At 39.7% G+C, this 21,117-nt stretch overlaps 1 protein-coding gene across 2 annotated transcripts in view; it reads left to right on the plus strand.

Moving 5' to 3' along the window:
* The window catches only part of LOC308077517 (nuclear receptor-binding protein 2-like), an 84,654-nt gene extending 64,006 nt beyond the window's left edge, over positions 1 to 20,648 (plus strand). The window contains exons 5-18 of one of the 2 annotated variants that reach the window (XM_080418264.1): positions 1,106 to 1,146; positions 1,627 to 1,721; positions 4,392 to 4,415; positions 5,473 to 5,562; positions 7,081 to 7,136; positions 7,767 to 7,862; positions 8,726 to 8,858; positions 14,598 to 14,700; positions 14,808 to 14,858; positions 15,909 to 16,041; positions 16,606 to 16,659; positions 16,756 to 16,819; positions 16,935 to 16,990; positions 17,647 to 20,648. In XM_080418264.1, coding sequence (XP_080274390.1) covers positions 1,106 to 1,146; positions 1,627 to 1,721; positions 4,392 to 4,415; positions 5,473 to 5,562; positions 7,081 to 7,136; positions 7,767 to 7,862; positions 8,726 to 8,858; positions 14,598 to 14,700; positions 14,808 to 14,858; positions 15,909 to 16,041; positions 16,606 to 16,659; positions 16,756 to 16,819; positions 16,935 to 16,990; positions 17,647 to 17,733 — 1,083 coding nt within the window. In that variant the 3' untranslated portion in view covers positions 17,734 to 20,648. The remainder of the gene's footprint in view (positions 1 to 1,105; positions 1,147 to 1,626; positions 1,722 to 4,391; positions 4,416 to 5,472; positions 5,563 to 7,080; positions 7,137 to 7,766; positions 7,863 to 8,725; positions 8,859 to 14,597; positions 14,701 to 14,807; positions 14,859 to 15,908; positions 16,042 to 16,605; positions 16,660 to 16,755; positions 16,820 to 16,934; positions 16,991 to 17,646) is intronic. The other variant, XM_080418265.1, reaches the window with a different exon arrangement.
* Positions 20,649 to 21,117: the final 469 nt, after the last annotated feature.

Here is a 21,117-nt window from a genome sequence, read left to right on the forward strand (position 1 = left end):
GACAGCGCCGCCACTCCCGGTCCGTTAGAACGATGAACTGCAGCTGCCAATGCAATCCCTATGAGAGGATATGAGAATTAGCCTACTTTTGAAATATTCCTACATTAACTGGAGACGATATTGATTTAAATAAAAATATGTTTCCAAATGTATGGAGTGTTTTTGTCAACATATCTTCTTGTTTTCTTAATAGTTGATGTGTTTCACATTTAATTTGCCACTTTAACGAGTTACCCATAATGCTAACACAGCAGAGGGTAGACAGCAGACGGGCATTTCAGTGACATCACTGTCTTTACGAGCGCCGACCGGTGGCTACCACTGTAGAGGCAGGAGAGGCGGTCGCCTGCCCAACTAAGACCTCGCCTCCCCTAAAAAAAAAAAAAAAAAACCCGAAAATGTGTCATTGCGTGCTTAATGTCCTCAAAGTCGCAAAAACGCATCCAACAAGCTTTGAACTGAGCAGATTGGACCTTCTGTTCCAGAGATAATGACCAAAACCTATTGAAAACGGCCACTTTCGCCAGTTTTCTGGGTATTGAAAACCTCAAGGGATGCTTCCGTGACGTATATACCATGCGACCACTTAAACTCTGAATCTCCGATGCTAGCGGTTTTGACATACTGATGGAGTATATTATAGTATATTGTGGGTAGTATATCGAGATGAAAGATATGGGACATTTTAAAGGACAAATTAAACAAATGGGACAGATTATTAGAACACAAAAAAAATCGCTACAGCCTCAGTAGTTAACCAGTGAAATGACGGTATTTTACAATGCCTCTCATAGAGAATGCATTGAGAGCTGCAGTTCATCGTTCTAACGGACCCTGAGTGTCAAAAGTGGGCGTGGATTTGTAGGCCTTCCGCTTCCGGCCGTGTGTATCTATAGGACAGTAGTCTGACAGGAAATGGGGAGAGAGAGATGGGGAGTGACACGCAGCAAAGGCCATCGGGATCGGGAATTGAACCCGCGACACGCTGTAAGGCTACACTGAGCCTAGGTGCCTGCAGGCCGATGTTTTCTTTTGAATAATCACTTTGTGTGTATGTGATAAATCCACGTGTGTGTGAGAGTGCTTCTGTTCCTCTGTGTTCCAGGCTTGGAAACGATGGTGTACCCAGATCCTCTCAGCCCTCAGGTAATGACTGGAACGTGATTTATCTCACTAAACAGGACTTAACCCATTAAGACCTGAGGCAGATTCTACAAATGCCTTCTAAATCAGTAGTTCTCACCCTTTTTAAGATTTTTCAAAAATGTTAAAAAAAATTGCAGATGTACATCTGCTATTTTTGAATAGCCAAAGCAAAAATCTAAAATGTTTTCCCGGTTTTAATGGGTTAAAAAGGATCCCTGGCCAATAAGCCTTATATGCCTTACATATATTATAATTGCACTCTATAACTAAAATTAAAAATTAAAAACACCTTAAATACATTATTTATTTTAGTAAGGTCTTCAGGTCTCGCCCTGATGAAGCCGAAAAACATGTTTTTTTATAGAATAAACTTTGTTTTAACTTTTTACTTCCTCTCCTCGGATCTCCTCTTCCTTTTTTATTTCAAATGATCTGTTGCTCTCTCTCTCTCTCTTCAATGCTTTCTCATGTGTTTGGCAGTTATCTACACTCGTGTGACCCGCCTATAATCCACGGCAACCTGACCTGTGACACCATCTTCATCCAGCACAACGGCCTCATCAAGATCGGCTCAGGTCTGACCCCACTAGGGCACTCTGCGTTACTGCACTCTCCAGTGACCACTCAAACATTCTTCCTGTTCTAGGGCAAGGAATTACATTTTATAAGGAAGGGACACCGACGTCATTTCTCTATCATGCAATTCCAGCCGGCAGGTTCGTGGCACTGGGTGGTAGACTCACACCGGAAGTTCAGTGAAATAACATTGGAATAATAACATATGAGAGCCAGCTGGACAGCTAATGAACAAACACTATTTCTGAACGATTTAGACCTTCATAAAATACTCGGCTCAGGAAAATAATAGAAGACATATCACACATTGTTTTCTGCTGTGTTGTGTACACTGTATAATTTTATAGAGGTAACTAAAGAGCACAAAGTAAGTTTCTGAACGTGCCAAGTATCGCGAGACCATTTCCTCTCTGGCAACCAAATCTCGCGATACCTCTGAGACAGAAACGATACCTGCCGCTGTTAACTCATTGAGTGCCATTAACGTGTTTCACCGCTATGGTGCAACGTGCCATTAACCTGTTTCACGTGTTTTTAAAAAAAATAGAAAAAAACTTTTTTATTTATTTTTTTAGGAACCCAAGATATCATTATCCGAAGATTTACAGCTCCATCCACTCCTTGTTTAACTTATAACTGAAAAAGGCTGTATCTCGCTTCCTAAGCACTTTTTTTTTACTTAAAAAAAAAAAAAAAAAAAACTTACTGGCCAGAAATAATTTGGGCACTCAATGAGTTAAGAAGCCTCAATACAATGATGTGCTTTGCACATGGAAAAGCAAGTGATTAGAAAACAACCTGTGATATGTCTTCTTTTATATTCCTGAACCGATTATATGACAACGGTCGCAATCGTTCAGAAATAGTGTTTGTTCATGAGCTGGTCCAGCCGGCTCTCATCTATACTACAATTCGAGATGAGGCGCATGCGCGAGATTTGTCACTGGTGGTTTGACTGGTTTGGTCACGTCTTTCACCGCTGTTGCCAGATCGTGCGCGAGCAACAAGCAACCAGCTTCATGAAAAAACACAAAGCTGCGCACTGCGCATGCGTCGACGCACTTTCTCTAACCAATTTACACCCACTTCACGCTTACAACACCTGGACATGGCAACCCAACCTCACTCTCCGAGCCTATCAGCGTCGTCGCTCATCGTTCTGTGATTGACAGCAAAAGTTGGCCAATCAGGTGGCGAGTTCGAGTGAGCCCGAATGCAGCCGAGTGCAGCCGACCAAACACGAACAGCAGCCATTGTTTCTCTGGGCAGTTTCTGTGGCCAGTTTTCTCCGCACTTTTCAACTTCAAAAAGCTCTCAAACTTCTTCTTTGAGGCACGGAATTTACTTATAACATATCGTTTGGATAGAATTTAGTTGTTTCACTTCATATGTGTGGTCAATTAATCATGACAGAGCCTATTTAAAAATAAAAATTAAGAGAACCGGCAGGGGCGGGCAGTCACACGCATGTATCCGAATAAGGCAACCTATTTTGGGCATGGCCATCTCAAAAGTCCTGTTGCGTCACATTAGTCGCGGAAACGCGCACAAACACACACACAGGGGGAGAGACGCAGCCAGAGACGGGGAGAGAGTGTGTGTGTGTGTGTGTGTGTGTGTGTGTGTGTGTGTGTGTGTGTATGTGTATGTGTATGTGTATGTGTATGTGTATGTGTATGTGTATGTGTATGTGTAGTGTGTGTGTGTGTGTGTGTGTGTGTGTGTGTGTGTGTGTGTGTGTGTGTGTGTGTGTGTGTGTGTGTGTAGTAAAATACACACACACAAAAATTATTTTAAAAAAATTAAAAACTTTTTTGGGGGAAATTTCTTCATGTGTTTCGCGGGGGTCCCAAGACTCCCAGGGGGTCCGCGGACCCCCTGGGAGTAAAATTATTTAAAAACATTTAAAAACTTTTTTGGGGGACATTTTTATCCCACGATTTTTGAACCCCAAAATAAGCGAGCCCTCGCTTATTTTTGCGCGGACGTAATTTGTTTGTCATTGTGGTGAATGTTGTGTGTGCTGCTGATGTTTGTTGTGTGAAGCTTAATGTCAGAGTGTTTGTGTTGGAGCGCCTCAGTGCGGCTGCAGAGTTCATGTGCAACATCTTGCATGCGTGGCTGTGGCTTTACAGTTTTCCTTCGCCGTGTCTGTAGGTTTTTTTTATCCCATGATTTTGTACCCCCAAACGATATTTTCTTTTTGGGGGGGGGGGTTAGGGGGGGGGGTACTAGACGTTCGGCCCGCGTAGCGGGCCGAACTTCTAGTTCTACTACAATGTATTTTATCCAACTTCCGGTGCGAGGTTTGCCACCCACGAGCGTCATGGCGCATCCTCGGTGTCCAGCGCGTCCCTTCCTTTCAAGAGATTCCTTATTCTAGGGCTCTAGCCTAGCCTGGTAAACCATCCCAGTCGCAGAATTCACATTTCAATTTTATGCCGAAGACAAATTAAATGTGAATTCCGCTACCGTTTTTTTTTTTTTATCAGGCTAGCTCTAGCCTGGAATTGTTGGATTCTAAAAAGCTCCAGTTTATCTAGCGTTTGCATTACATACTAGCTGTGCTGTGCATGAACGTGTCGTATCAGCAAAGATAATAATAACATTATATAATATGAAACGGAATTCCCATCAAACCTAAATGCTGCTGTTATTTCTTCCCACAGTATGGCACCGGCTGTTTGTCAACGGTAAGGCCTATATCATTTATTCATTTGACCTCACTGTCCTACTGTATGATTTATTTATGACAAGTATAGCGTTGGATGTGAGAGGAGGTGAAAGTGATTCTCTAATGCCTAATTCATGGTTCCTCATGTGACTGATGAAAATAGATCTACAAGCTCACAGCTTGTAGAACTACTATTTTCTCTTAGATTAATTTTTCAAAAAATAAGACATAAAGGATTAAAAAAAGAAGAAAAAAAGAAAAAATACTAAAAAGGAAAGAAAAACAGGGCGTAGTTTCATAGTCATTACAATGGGTTACACTGCTAGATAATAAAGTGTATGTGGAAAGTGCATGGCAGACAACTAACTAAGTAGGTTCAGTGTGACATTTGAGCAAGATGATCTAAAAATGGCTGCCATATATCATAAAACTAGCTTGAATCGCCTATCATGTCATATCACATTTTCTCCATATGTAATATACAAGTAAGTTCAATTGCAATTACCATTTACCACTACTATTTTCTGCGTGTGACACGCATAAGTGCTTGTCTGTGATCAGTGGTGTAAAGTAACTAAGTACATTCACTTAAGTAAACTTTTTAGGTATTTTTACTTTACTTTTTCCAATTTTCAATACTTTTACTTCTACTCCACTACATCTCAGAGGCAAATATTGTACTTTTACTCCACTACAATTCTTTGAAAACTTTATTTACTAGTTACTTTGCAGACATAAATCATTATATTATAAAACGCACATTAACCACTTCAGCCCTATTTTATACCTCGACTATTTGAAAATAGCAGATCTACAAGCTCACAACGCACAACAGCATGTAGATCCGCTATTTTCAAACATTTTAGTACTTTTACTTTTGGTACTTTAAGTATATTTTGATGCCAATACTTTTGTACGTTTACTGGAGTAACATTTTGAACACAGGCCTTTTACTTGTAACAGAGTACTTCTACATTGCAGTATCGATACTTTTACTTAAGTAAAACATTTGAGTACTTTTTCCATCGCTGCTTGTCTGTGATATTGTCCCTGTCTCTCTCTCCGCTGTCTCTCAGTGTGCTCGGTGTTCCCAGACGTCCACGTTAAAGGACGGCAACACAGAGAAAACCAGAGGCACCTCCACTTCTTCCCACCGGAGTATGGATGTAAGTATGATTAGGTGTGACTGTGGACTTTTGCAGGCTCACATGGTTTAATTGTAGATGGAGTCCAGGATATAAAAAAATATTTGTACCAAAAAGAGAATTATGATTATCCGCACACAGTGCCGACAGTGCAATTTATTGATGAAGTGTATAACATTTTGACCACACATTTCATTAAAACACAGGAATAAGTTCAGACAAGAAAGAAATATAAAATGTGTGAGATGTGTTTAACCCATTTAGACCGGGTAAGAATCAGTGCCATTTTTAGATTTATTTGGCTATTCAAAAATAGCAGATATACAAGCTTGTAGATCAGCAATTTTATTAAATTTTTATCGTGAAAATGTGTGCAAATCTTTGAATGTATGTTTTCTAAAGCGAACATGTGTAACTCAAATCCCCCAAAATGATATGTATTTGTCCGCGGACCCCCCTTCTCAAAATATTTTGTTCCAGGGACCCCCCCCAGAAGCAAAAGATTTGAGTTAAAAATCTTTGCTTAAAAACATTATATATATATTCAACATATATATTCAAAGGTTTGCAAAAAAATCTAGATTTAAAAAGAATAGCAGATATACGCTCATAGCGCTGCACTCGGCACTCGGTGCCGCGCTATGAGCTTGCATATTTGCTATTTTTGAATAGCCAAAGAAAAAAAAATACACAGATGTGTTCCCGGTCTAAATGGGTTAAAAATATATTTGTATTTGGTTTATCCGCATACAGCGCCGACAGTGCAATTTATTGATGAAGTGTTCAACATTTTGACCACACATTTCATTGAAACACACGGGAATAAGTTCAGACAAGAAAGAATAGGAAATGTGTGAGATGTGTTTAAAGGTTTAATCTAAATGAAAAGAGGACCTTGCTCTCAGCCGTTAATGGGGTGCAGACTCCTTACACAGCCCATATGAAAATATGAGTGGGAGGTTCAACAGAACCTTTATTAATGGCACTTCTTGTCTGGATTCAAATCAAAGCACAGGATCTTTATCAAAACAAAGAAGTGCCTTTAATAACTGTTCCATGTCCAGTCGAAACATAATTCACCCAAACAGATGGGCGGGAGTGAATTAGTTAATTAATGCAGCTTGATATGAATCAGATCTGTCCAAACTGTTCTTTATCTGCATTCTGCAGTATGTGGAGACACACTTCACAAACTCAACAAGACATGGATGTACTCAGGGTTGCATTGGTGATTTGGAAAGCTTGCACTCTATTTTAATGACGTCACGCGCACGTCGCTTAACACCTACACTACAGGTCACACAATGGACAATTGATATGCATCTACTAGACTCATTCCTATGTTAATTCATGCTGGTGTGACAACCGTCAGCCGGCAGCCTTTGTTAACTGTGTTGAGGTGTGAATTTAAGGTTGTTTTAAATCTATGCATCTACATCTGCGTGCGCGTGCTCCTGCTCAAAACAGTGGTTACACGGCGTGTTAGCCTGTCCCATGACCAACTATACATGGATGTAATCACTGTGTTTGTGTCACTAGTTGCTGATGATGATTATGCCATTGACATCTTCTCCTTCGGGATCTGTGCTCTAGAGGTGAGAGGAACATACTATGATTTGTACCTATTCTTATTTTGTGTCATATTTGAACTGGGGACCCCCTACCCTGACAATCACTTGGAATTGTAGGCATTACATTTAGTTTGACTCGGTTCCACAGATAACGTTGCAAAAATAGCGGGACTACAAGCTCACAATGCCTCGCATTGTGAGCTTGTAGATCGGCTATTTTCACAACGTTTGCCTCTTTCATACATAATGTTTGACATTTTGGCCTATTTGGTATTAAAAAGGTCTTTAAGTCATTAAATTGTCACGTTATAAATGTGCAGATACCCTGTATACACTTATACTGTATGTTGGGTTTGTTTACTGTTGAGTGAGAAAACAATGTTGCACATTAAGCTAATCATCTGGGAACCCACCAGAATAATTTGGGGACCCCCCTGGGGGTACCGACCCACAGATTGGGAATCACTGGTCTAGAAGAGGGTCTGTGTGTCTCTGTGTGTCCGGTGCTAATCTTGCAAACCTCTAGTCCGACTACATTTCCTGTGCACACTGCTGCCAGTATAGGCCACAGAAGTACCTCCACATATGTTTATAAACACATGTTTTATAATTTTTTAAATATTGTAACTTTATTTATTATTTGTGTTTAACTAGATGGCGGTATTAGAGATCCAGGCTAACGGAGACACTGCTGTGTCCAAGGAGGCTATCACCAACGCAGGGCAGTCCCTGGACGATCCTCTCATGAAAGTGAGTCTATATATAGACAAGGCTAGCACAGCCTCAAAACACAGGCTTAGTTCTGTATGGTTCAGCTGACTGATGTGTTTTTTTGTTTAAGTTCCTGTTTTTGGTTTTGTGTATTACTGTTGTTTTTTTGTTGTTGTTTTTTTACTTGTATGTTATTTCTTGTAAGTCTTGTAAGACTCTTGTCCTTTGTGATTTCATTTGGGGGGGGGGAAAAAACTAAAACAAACTTGTCATCTAACAGTTTTTTCTTAATTGGGCTATACTGTATATGAGACAATGCAATAATATGTTATATATATATATACGATATATATATATGTTGTTGACATGTATGCAATGAATGCTTCTGTCAAAATCAAATAAACAAACAAAACATAATAAACATAAGAAAAAAAACACAGCCTTAACTATTCTGTAGAGCGCCTTTCGTTGTGTTATTAACTTCAGCACTCAGGATCCAAAATGCGGAAATACCCAGCAATATTTGTTAATTTACTTGTTTACTGTGTATTCTCAACTAACCAGGCCATGCTGGCTCTGGAGCCTAATTTATTAATGGAGTTGGAGTAGGTCACCCAAAAAATTTATTGTTTCTATCAATTACACACCCTGTGAAGCCTTGAATTCATGGAGATTTCTTTGTTTTTGTCGCATTCCTAAGCCAATAATTTACAGTAGGATGGCTTGGATGCGACAAAAACTAAGAAAAAGAAATCTCAAAATAGTTTCTAGAAAATACCTACATTTTTTGAGTGAACTACTCCTTTAATCTGTAGTTGAAAATGTGTTATTGTAGAACAAGTGACACCGTCGTGCGACGTCACAAATGGATTATAATGAGAGTCCTTGTGTGTCCTATATAGGAGTTCACACAGTCGTGTGTACGTCAAGATGCCAAGCAGCGTCCCACCGCTCATGACCTTCTGTTCCACCGCGTGCTGTTTGAGGTCCACTCTCTGAAGCTGCTAGCGGCCCACTGTTTCATTAACAACCAGTGTAAGTTTCTCACCTCCCAGCGGTGTTGATGTTTTGTTTTGTTTGGCTTTTATGCCTTTATTGACAGGACAGTAGGCTGACAGGAAATGGGGAGAGAGATGGGGAGTGACATGCAGCAAAAGCTGTCGGGATCGGGAGTCGAACCCGCGACATACTGTCAGGCTGGATTACCAGCCTAGGTGCCCAGACGGTTACGCCAACCGTCTGGGCTAGCAGTGTTGATTTTGACAGCAAGTTTTTATTTAGTTTTAGCCATAGTCTTTTGAATAAAATTCCATTTAGTTTTAGTCATATTTTAGTCACCTGAATTAATTTATTTTTGTTTAGTTTTAAGGTGGACATACACTACGAGATAATCTTAATATTAACGATTTTTAAATCGGGTATCATCACACACTACAAGATAATCTTTCAAGATTATCTTAACATGCACACACTACACGATTAAAAACATCGGGGGCATCTCACATTACAAGATTCTATCCAGATTCTCGGGCTTGCCCGAACAGCAATAATATATAGAAAAATATATTTAAAAAAATATAAATTATGAATTATTAATAATTATAATTATATAAGATATTATATCAGTAGCCTATATTATTTTGATATTAAATAAAGTTACACATTACAATCCGTACATTTTCATATGTCAATTCAGTGTTTTTCTCCGACAGCCAGCTGCGCTCCTGAGCAGAGCAGAGCAGCGCAGCGCGCGCGCGCGCGCGCACACACACACACACGCACACACGCACACACGCACACAAGCACACACGCGCGCACACACACACACACACACACACACACACACACAGTGCACCGCATCAGAGCAGATCTACAAGCTCACAACGCGTCTCATTCGCGGTAGGCTACTTGTGGTCTTGTATATCGCATTAGCTGTAGAATACAACTCTCGTAGACGTATTTATGATTCTGACGTTTTCAATCTACGAGAGTTGTAGGGTTCACCCCCCATGGACACAGAAACTTTCAGCACTATACCCCGTAGACACTCCAAACATGTACAAATTAAAAATAAAGGTGCTTATTCCCACGCCCCAAATGTTAACTCTCGCTACGGGGTAGTAGTTTAATGTAATAATCCATATCTTTCAATAAAGAAGTGTTTTAATGCCGTCTATGGCCGAATGCCATTTTTCACCCTCGCTTACTTCCTGTTTACATTGAGTGTAATTCCGGGTTTCACCAGATGGACGCGTCACTACCGCCCATTGGGAACTTCCGACAGAATCAGCCACAGACGGCATTAAACACTTCTTTATTGAAAGATATGGATTATTACATTAAACTACTACCCCGTAGCGATAGTTAACATTTGCTGCGTGGGGGTAAGCACCTTTATTTTCAATTTGTACATGTTTGGAGTGTCTACGGGGCATAGTGCAGAAAGTCCATGTGTCCATGGGGGTGAACCCTACAACTCTCGTAGATTGAAAACGTCAGAATCATAAATACGTCTACGAGAGTTGTATTCTACAGCTAATATCGCATAATGTTAACCACTCGAAACCATTGTGCGACGAAGAACAAAATAATCCTGGCTGGCACAGAGACTTCCCTTGCAACATTTTGCAAAATTCATGGATTTAAGAACTATGAAGGGTGCACCAACATGATTTTTTTCCCCTAAAGCATTAGATGGCGGGCCAGAACATAATGAAAGGCTAATTTAAGAAATGGATAGTTAACAAATGTACTGGAACTCCAAGAGTCAAGACAGAACGCCTTATATTTGGCACACATTTGTGATACTCTCACAGAGAATGAATCAAAATGTAAGCTATTAGGTGGCTAAACCGTAAACGAGCGCCCCCCCCCCCCCCCCCCCCTCTCCAAGACTGACCATGTAGCAAAGCCTACCGAGGCTACCGTCCTCATTATAATCATTCAATAATTTGAATGATTTTACTTTTATTCTCATTATACCCCGCAATGCCAGACGTAGGCTACAACGTCACATTAACATTATTAAGCATGATTCATCAGGATCGCTTTGCAAATCCACAAGCTCACACTGCAGCGCAGATTGAATATATTCGGGGCGCAACACCGTTGTCATAAAGTAACAAAGTACATGTACTCAAGTACTGCACTTAAGTACAATTTTTAGGTATTTTTACTTTACTGGAGTATTGCCAAGTTATTACTTCTACACCCCAACTGCAAATATTGTACTTTTACTCCACTACAATCATTTGAAAACTTTAGTTACTTGGCTATTATCAATTATTATATTATAAAACATACATGAACCACTTTAGCCCTATTTTATAGGCCTACATAGGCTATTTGAAAATAGCCGATCTACAAGCTCACAATGCATTGCATCGCAACACATTGTGAGCTTGTAGATCTGCTATTTTCAAACATTAGTACTTTTACTTTTGGTACTTTAAGTACATTTTGATACTAATACTTTTGTGCTTTTACTAAATGTTGAATTCCGGACTTTTATTTGTAACCGAGTATTGATACTTTTACTTAGGTAAAATATCTGAGTACTTTTCCCACCATGCACTGACCGTTGTACGTCGAAGCATAAATTGCTCGTTACTGGATGGATTGCAGCTGCTACTTGAGAGAGACAGACTGCTTGAGATCGCTAAACATTAATCTGCTAGTTAACAAGAGAAATTACACTATCTAAAAGTATAAAGCAGGGGTCTTCAACAGGGGGTCCGGGACCCCTAGGGGGTCCTCAGAGTTACTACAGGGGGTCCGCCAAATCTTTGTATGTTATCTTTTTTTTTTTTTTACCTTAACCACTTGAACCCTGGCATCCCTTTTCTGAGGAGAACTTTAGCCAAAAATAGCAGATCTACAAGCTCACAATGCCTTGCGCTGCGAGGCGTTGTGTAGATCGGCTATTTTTGGCAAAGAGATATATAGGTGTAGAGGGAAAAAAGAGCAGACCAAGTAAACAAAAAAAGTTTAATCTGAAACACAATTTTATAATATAGAGGGGGTCCCTGCTTCGTCTCTCTCTCAGCTAGGGGGTCCTTGGCCTGAAAACGTTGAAGACCCCTGGTATAAAGAGTATAAAAGATATGTGTAAAAGATATGTGACAGTGCTGAAAACAGGGCATTTAAAGATGGATATGGACACATTGGACAGCAGCAGTGCGTTCGGAAATTGCGCACCAGAGCGCACTCACCTATTAGTTTGTATTGGCCAGTGCGCTCATCAGTTTCTTATACCTGGTGTCATCAATGCAAAGCCGTTGTGTTTCATCGGCTACACACGTTTTGGCTGTTTACAAGCCAAGGAATATAATTTTAGACGGCAAGATGAAGCATGCATGGTACCAGGCAAGTTATAAAGTTTAATAAGCATCTTTCAGGTGGGGATATATTCTCTATGGACATTATAGCTATAGGACTGTCAGTCCATATTTTAAAATGAAAATAATAAAATCATTATCAAAATAATGTATTTTAATATAAAACATGGATCCGCAGCTGCACATGATTGTCCATCCTACATAAACAACGTGTGTGTGTGTGTGTGTGTGTGTGTGTGTGTGTGTGTGTGTGGCATTGCGGTTTTGGAACAGCGGCAGTATTTCTCTCGGTCCGACCCGCGCCAGGTGTTCCATACAGTAGCGATCCAGATAAATATCAAACATTTTTTAAAATGATTTTGACGATGACAAAAAAGGGGGGAGGGGGGGTTCACCCGAGGGGAGGGGTTTTCACTCGAAATATCAAACTATTTTGAAAGTGATCGGAGTGGCCCCGATCGTCTTGTGAGCAACTCGGGAGGGTTCAGATTGGATCTTTGAACCCTCACACTGGACGATGTTTATGCCCGAGTTTCGCCCCCGATCTAGGCTGGGGTAGACACGCCCCCCCGATACTCGTGAGGGTTGTTTTTTAGCCCGATTATCTCGTAGTGTATGTCCAACTTTAGTCGACTAAATCTACAGTTGATTTAGTCGACTAAAATGTATTTTGGCGGTGCGTTGATGGCGTCGTAATGGCTGATTTTACACTTGGTTGCATGCTGAAAATAGCTGATCTACAAGCTCACAATGTGAGCGTTGTGAGCTTGTAGATCTGCTATTTTCAAAGCACAACACCAGAGCGCAATCAAACATAAAATGACTTGTCTTTTAGTTCTACTGGATCTCTTCTCCACTCGTCCCTCACTAATGTTTTAGTCTAGTTTTTATTTCTTGACAAAATTGTCAATATATTTAGTCTTATTTTTAGTCATAGCTTAGTTTTTATTTCGTTTTTATGTCGTTTTCGTGAGTGAAAAAAGGCAGCCGACGAACATTTTTCATCCTAGTTTTAGTCAACAAAATCAACACTTTGCCTCCCGGCCTGCCACAATGGTGTCAACTGAACTTGTCAACTGTGTTAATTAATAGCCGTTGACAGCAGTATGCTACTGCACATATGTCAGAGATAATCAATGATCTAAGCTGTGCGGTTATGAAAAAGTTATGCACGATGCCAGAGGCTAATTTCCTCCTGGTTGTTGTCTCCACACAGAGTGCATGATTTAACCGCACACCTCAGTTGCCATGGCCCACTTACCAATGATTAACATATTAGTGGTGTTTATTCATATTGTTTTGGCAATATACTCTTTGGATAGAAACGTGTTGGCAGTTACTTGGCACCGCCTTGAAATAAGCTTTACCTTTAACTACTCAGGCAAGTGTAGATGAGACCAGTCAGTCTGCTAACAATAGTCACATCTGTTATATACACACACACACACACACACACACACACACACACACACACACACACACACACACACACACACACACACACACACACACACACATTATTACATTTCCCCCTAAGAGGTTCAAAGTTAAGTCCCATGTTGTTTATGGATTAAGGATAGCTTGTAGCAGACTAACTGGCTGACTGACTGACTGACTGACTGACTGACTGTCTGTCTGTCTGTCTGTCTGTCAGTAGACCTTTACTGATCCCTGTGGGGAAGCTCAGGTGTCACAGCACCAATAGCATAAAATACAGGGGTAAACGGGTTACAGGTAAAAGTAGAGAGACAAGAAAGAGTAAGAGTTGCCAGACACTGGAGTCAGTTTGCTTAAATAACCATATTAATACAGTGCAGTTTGTATGTATGCATATTCATTTAGAAGGTGTGTGATTCAGTCCTTTTTCCAGGAAAGAAGGGTTCTTAAAGGTTTCATGACATGCTGGTTTACAAAATGTTAAAAGTCTTTATCATGGTCTTTCAAACGTGTATTAAAAGGTTTTAACTGAAAAATCCACTCCAGTGAGCCATGGCAGGTTTTTTCTCTCTGTGTTCTGAGGCCTTTTCAGCTGCAATGAAAAAACACCTATTTGCCTGCGGGTGTCGCTGATTTTGCCTGTCAATCATCGCCTCTGCTCCGCCCCACCAAAGGAGAAGGGGAGGAGAGGGGCGGGGTGGGATTAATGGACTGAGACGTTAAAGTCACAGTACTTTTCTGAGTCCAATTATTCAGAAAACCACAGAAAATCCACTGAATGTTCAAAGTTCCGTTTTTTGGGGTGTAATTGAGGTCAGAAACCTAAAAATAAAAATGATGTCATGAAACCTTTAATAACCGCTACGTTATCCGCAGACATGATATTTAATATCGGGCCCGGGACACACTGTGTTCTAAAATGATAATATTGCATTTGTCTCTGACAAGTGGTGTTGTATGTCTGGCTTCTGAGTTCTGACATGCTCTCTCACCTCTACAGACCTGCTTCCTGAGAACTGTGTTGAGGAGATGACCAAGTCCTTTGACTACAATGCTGTCATGGCAGAGATCAAGCACGACGACAGGCCAGGAGCCCAGCTTAAGTAAAAAATACATTTAACACATTATCATGTTTATAAAACACCCCATGAATGGTCTGTCTATAATGTGTCAAATACAAGCCTCACGGATTCTCTCCAATATCCTACAGATATTCTCACGTGTCGCCTCTGGAGCTGGATAAGTTCCTCGAGGACGTCAAGTAAGTGCTTTTTAATTATTGATTAACTCTGCCAGGCCGGACGGCCGAAGACCAGAGATTATGTTTTCGCCCCTGTCCGTCTGTCTGTGCGTCTGTCTGTCTGTTTTTGCATCCCATCTGTGAGCAGCTCATCTCGATCGGCAGGAAAGTTTGCACGCACATTCCCAGTTGGTCAAGGAACCCCAAAATACCCCAAGCGTTTCGCCTTCATGGTGGCACTATGATAGGCCGCTTCATGTTTGGCCTATAACTCTTGAACCATATATAGGTCATACAGTGAATAAAATAAGCACTAAAATAGGTCCCTGGACCAATTACGAATGTTTAAACTACATTAGGAAGCAAGCCCAAATAAGCAACTACACTTAACTCATTCAATGCCAAGCTTATTTATGGAATTTTGGCTCTGAGTGCCACAGCCAAAATTCATTGTTAAAAACAAAGTGCTCAGGAGCCGAGATACAGCCTTTTTCAGTAAGAAGTTAAACAAAGAGTGAATGGAGCAGCAAATCTTCAAATCATCATATCTTGGGTTCTGAACATGTTTTTCCAAAAAAAAAAGAAAAGATTTTTTTTTTTTCATGACGTCTTTGACGTCATGTGGCGCACGGGGCGTCAGGCCTCGTGACGTCTTTGACGTCATGTGGCACTGGATGAGTTAAGAACAACAAAAACGTAACTACCAGTATTTACAATATTTACATTTTACAATATTTACAGAAAAACAAGCCCAAAATCGCTTCTAATAAGTAGACATGGAAACACTCAAACCCCACCTCTCCAGGATAGCTTTTCCCAGCTGAGGTCTAGTTAAGACTTTCCAACCCATGCTTAATCTTTTTATTATTTTAATCTAGCACTCTAGTCTTTTATTGGTTTTTTTTCTTAATGAAGTTGGTTCCTTCCTTTTCTCTATGTAAAGTGACTTTGGGTACTTAGAAAAAGCGCTATATAAATCTGAGCTATAATTATTATTATCATTATTATTAACACTGAACGTAATGTGTGCCACACTACTCTAACAGAGTTCCAATCTTATCCTCCTCCTAGGAACGGGATTTACCCCTTAATGAATTTCGCCTCCACCCGGCGACACGCCCCCCGGTCCCTATCCCTGTCTCAGGAGCAGGTCGAGACGGTGAAGTCCCCCACGCCTGAGCCCCAAGAAACTGAGACCAGGAAGGTCAGTGTCTCTGAGAGAGAGAAGACATGTTGGGAAATGTTGTTGAGTGCATTTCCATTCTTCCAGAGGTTAGGTTTAGAGTAAGACCTGAATAATAGACAGTTGCCACCCCCTAGTGTTCACATTTAACCTGAAATTCAGTTATTTTCTGCTGAATAATCAGATTTTACATCAGCACTGAGTGCATCTCAATCCACACCTGTCCATCTACATTCTTTGTGCTCTTTTTTTTATAGGCAAGACAGAACGAGCACAAAGAACCTTTTTTTACCAAGTGATGAGACTTTTGAGGGATAGTTCACCCCCCCAAAAAAAATCTATCGATTACACACCCTCTTTTTTTTTTCACCAAATTATTGGCTTAGGAATGCGACAAAAACCCCAAAATCTCCATGAATTCAAGGCTTCATGGGGTGTGTAATCGATAGGAAAAAAATATTTTTTTGGGTGTGTACTATCCCTTTGAATATGGCTTTTTTTTCTCCACCCCCTAGATTTTTCTGAAATGACACCTCTGTGCAGTTCTTAACATCACGTTGAAAAGGTTTCTGTCTGAACTCGCAGGTTGTTCAGATGCACTGTAACTTGGAATCAAATGAAGATGGGACCAAAACTCATGTGAGTTCCACACTCGGATATGGTGATAAAACATATCATCATCACATAGAAATAAACATAATATAACAAAACATATTGGTTTTTTTTTCTCCCTAGCTCTCTCTGTTTCTGAAGATGGATGACAAACTCCATCGACAACTTACCTGTGACATCCTTCCAAGTCAGTTGACAGCCATGGAATATTATAGATAACAACATTTAAAAACACATTCTCTTTGTTCATTTTCAATATGTTCTGCTTCCCATAACTGAAGTAGTTATTTTTTAACTTTCAGCTGACAGCTCTAAAGACCTTGCCAGTGAACTGGTTCACTACGCCTTTATAACTGAGGTACATACCAACAGATTTTTTTTTATCATTTCACAAGTACTCTTATTTATATTGGAGCAGCAAATTGCATGATAATGAAATTGAGCACTCATAACCACTTTCAACCCGGCATCCCTATTTTGGGCAATGTGTTTAAAAGCAAACATTTCAAAAATAGCAGATCTACAAGATCACAACGTGCCGTGAGCTTGTAGATCTGCTATTTTTTGCTATTCAATCAATGTATGATGAAGCAAATGGGGCTTAAAGGGATAGTTCACCCCCAAATTTTTTTTTTTTAATCGAGTAGTCACCCCATGGAGACTTGAATTGATGGATATTTCTTAGTTTTTGTCACATTCCTAAGCCAATAATTTGATGACACGGCAGCGCTTCCGGTAGGAGACTCAAAGAGTCTTTGTGTCTCCTACCGGAACCGCTGCCTACCGGTCCGCTGGTCATCGGCTTATTGGCTTAGGAATGTGACAAAAACTAAGAAATATCCATGAATTCAAAAGTCTCCATGGGGTGACTGACTACTCAATAGGAAAAAAAGTCATTTTGGGGGTGAACTATCCCTTTTAAGTGGTTAAAGAGTGAGAGGTGAGTGTTCTGAAAGCTGTTGAAGGGACAAACAGAATTGTGAACTGGGTTGTACCTGTGTCCTCCTGTCATAGGAGGACTTTGAGAAGCTGGCTGGGTTCCTGGAAGATGCCATGTGCAAACACCGGGTCAGAGCGCTGGCCTCTGGGACCACACAATGAGGAGGGGGTCACTTACAGCAGCTGGCCCACAGAGAGTTGAGGGGGCCCGCCTAGCGCCCATTGACCACTCACAACAGAGCAAGAGAGAGAAAAGGGAGAGCAGCAGCCTGGATCAGCTTGAGCGGGCCCTGGGGGGGGAATAAGGGGACACACACGTAGAAGGATGCTTGGCCTTGATTGTCACCAAATCATCCTATAGATGGAGGTTAAAGGCCACAGACTGAGGAAGGAACCAGAGGCACCTCTGGTTGAACTGCAGGCATCATGGCTGTGTTCAGCTATCCCCCACAATGCAGTGGGTGATATTGACAACCCACCTCCCCCGCCTAAAAAAGGGCTATCATGCCTTAAGCTGTCTTGACAAATTTGGTCCATAATGCCACTATTCACCGTTGATTATTTCTTTTTCATTCACATTACAAACACAAAAAAAAGCTTTCTTGAAAGGACATTTGTATTACACATGCGTTTCTACATTGCACTTCAATTTGATTGTTAAAATGTCAACAGATATAAGAATTTCTAAATCTTCCATCAAAAATAAATTATTGTATATTAGCCCTAATAAATAGTTTATTACGTTCTTAGAAACGTTTTCTCGTTCTTTTTCAGAATCCATCCAACATGCACTGGTAATGCTAAAACATAAAACACAAAACATTCGGTCCACTTATTTATTTCTACTTTACTGTGAGCCACAGGAACATCGACCTGTTTTTTTTTTGTTTTCATTCTCATAATAACCTGCAGAATAACGGACTGTAGCACACTTTGGTCAAAGGCTACTTCTCACAGTTGCATACACATTGAGCAGTGAGAGGATGCCTGTCTTCAAGCCTGTAGTGCTCTTAAAGGGTTTACCCTGTGAAAGTGTTCTGAAAGCCAAAGACTTGTAAAAGTGCCTGGGATGGCAACCTACATGGGACAAAAGTACCCAATTGAAAGAAAAAAAAAGCGTTGTAGAGAACCTTGGTGATTCAGAGTAAATGGCTAATTTATACTTTGTTGCACAGTCATGTTAGTAGTTTGCTGAAGATAAACTGGTTGTCAACTCAAATGAAAAACACGACGCATCGCCAAATAGTTTCAAGTATCTCTCTCTGTGTGTGCGAGATATAAATTAGACTTAGCACTCCTCCAGGCAGACTTTTAGATTTCTAATAACAAATGCGTTGTTAATGTTTTTCTTTCCTTCTATTTTCTATGAACGCACAAAGTTTGGCCTGTGTGAATGTGTAGATGAAGCTATAAACCTAGTTTATACTTTGTTACATGACTGTCTCGCTCTCCGAAAACAACCCATTTACAAGCAAACAGGTGTTATGTTTGCTGAGCAACACTGTTGTACAACAAAGTATAAATTAGGCTTTACATTGAGTAAAATACAGTATCTATTATGAGCTGCAGCTACTGTATATTGAAATTTTATATTGATTGATTGATTGAATACTTTATTAACCGTTTTGCAAAAGGTACAGGGGTACAGTTATACAATAATGTTAAAAGGATAACACAAAATTATGTTGTTTCCATTATGATATTTGGATTTTATCAGGGGATGAATGGTTCTGCATTGCAAACAATTTTAAGAACCACAGCTCTTTACAATGATCTAAAACAATTGGAAGCCACCATAACATGTCTGTGAACTAACAAGACTCATGTAAAAATGGGAGGAAAGGTGATATAAAATGTGAAAGGGTTGTTACAATGTGATATATTAAACTTAATAGTGAAAAATGACCATATTGTTATTGCTCATATTATTGACAAACCTATTTTTAACCTTATATCAATGCCTTCTAAAGACTGTGAAAGCAATTAATTGAATTTGATGGGATTGTTTGATGTTCTATACATGTCTGTGGGTGTCTTAAAAGGGAAAATCAACCCAAAATGAATTAAAGATTTATAGTTTTAGTCATTTAGTTGCCTGTTGAATGATCAGAAAAAAAGTATTATTGTTCTTAAATATTTAGCCGTTTCCAATTATGTTTAACTTTAGAAGTTTAAAATAAATAAAAACTAATCTTTGATACGTTGAATGTGTTCAGGACTCCACAGCAGCACATCATTCCAAATGGAGCAGGGCCCAAAGAGAACCTTTTGAATTGAAAGTCCTTGAAATGAGAGATCAACTTAAAGTTTGCACTCCGCAACATTAAAATGTAATATAATATATTGGTAACCATATTTAATTATTTCTCAGCTTTAGTAGGTTTCAGTTGATCTTTAACTTTGATAGACGAAGACTTATTACTATTTGGGTAGATTTTTCCTCCAACCGATGACACTGATGGCGAGTACAAACTAATGGTGATTTTGTTGTCATGCTATGAATCTTCAGCAGTGTATGTGTATTCATCAGAATCTCTTAGCCACATCACAATTTCTTTTAGGTCTGTAAAAGTTGCAGTTGCCACTCCTGTATAGCCATTGCTGTATTACTCAATATACTCTGTCAAGCCTTCTATCAAGCCTGTCTCTTAAAAGGGGGAGCCCTTAATTCTCCCTGCCATAGGCCGTGGTGTACATATTTGTTTGTGGATAAAGGGGTTAACTTTGAGCAAAGTTTGAATGCAAAAAGCAGTGATTTTGAACGAAGTAAGCTGCATGTCTTAATAGTTTGAAATCATTACAATTTTTACTTTTTCAATATTGCCTTTGTCATTGTCAGTTCCATATGGGACCTGAGCAAAGAAAATGAATGTTTTTGACTGTGCAAAGACTAAAAATACATCCATATCAAGTCTTATTTTGTGTCGTCAACAATCTTATTTTCTTTTTTGGCCCAGTGAATCTGTTGAATGAAACCTTGGCTTTGGATGTGTTCTACTTAACCCTCTGTTGAATATTGTAGCTACTGCTATTAAAGACATGACAATAAATCATTATGTGACATGATGCTGACTATGCCTGCAAATGCTTCTGATTCATTCTACACATACACATTGTAACAATTTATTAATGTCCACATCAAGGAGAGCATACAAGCACTGGTGTAAAGTAACTAAAAACATTTACTCAAGTACTTTGGAGGTATTTTTTACTTTACTGGTGTATTTCCTATTTTCAGTATTTGTACTTCTACTCCACTACATCTCAAAGGCAAATATTGTACTTTTACTCCACTACAATTATTTGAAAACTTTAGTTACTAGTTACTTTGTAGATTTGTATTAGTATTACAAAACATAAATTAACCACTTCAAGTTCAGTCCTATATACATTTCGGCCATTTGAAAATAGCCGATCTACAAGCTCACAATTGTGTTGCGAATCTTGCCCATGCATTGTGAGCTTGTAGATCTGCTTTTATACATTTGAAAACGTGTGAAATAGAACATTCTATTTGTATACAAGGACACAAATATTAAAGGTACA

Source organism: Gymnoscopelus braueri (assembly GCF_963280865.1).
Source record: "Gymnoscopelus braueri genome assembly, chromosome: 21".
In the NCBI taxonomy this organism is placed as follows: domain Eukaryota; kingdom Metazoa; phylum Chordata; class Actinopteri; order Myctophiformes; family Myctophidae; genus Gymnoscopelus; species Gymnoscopelus braueri.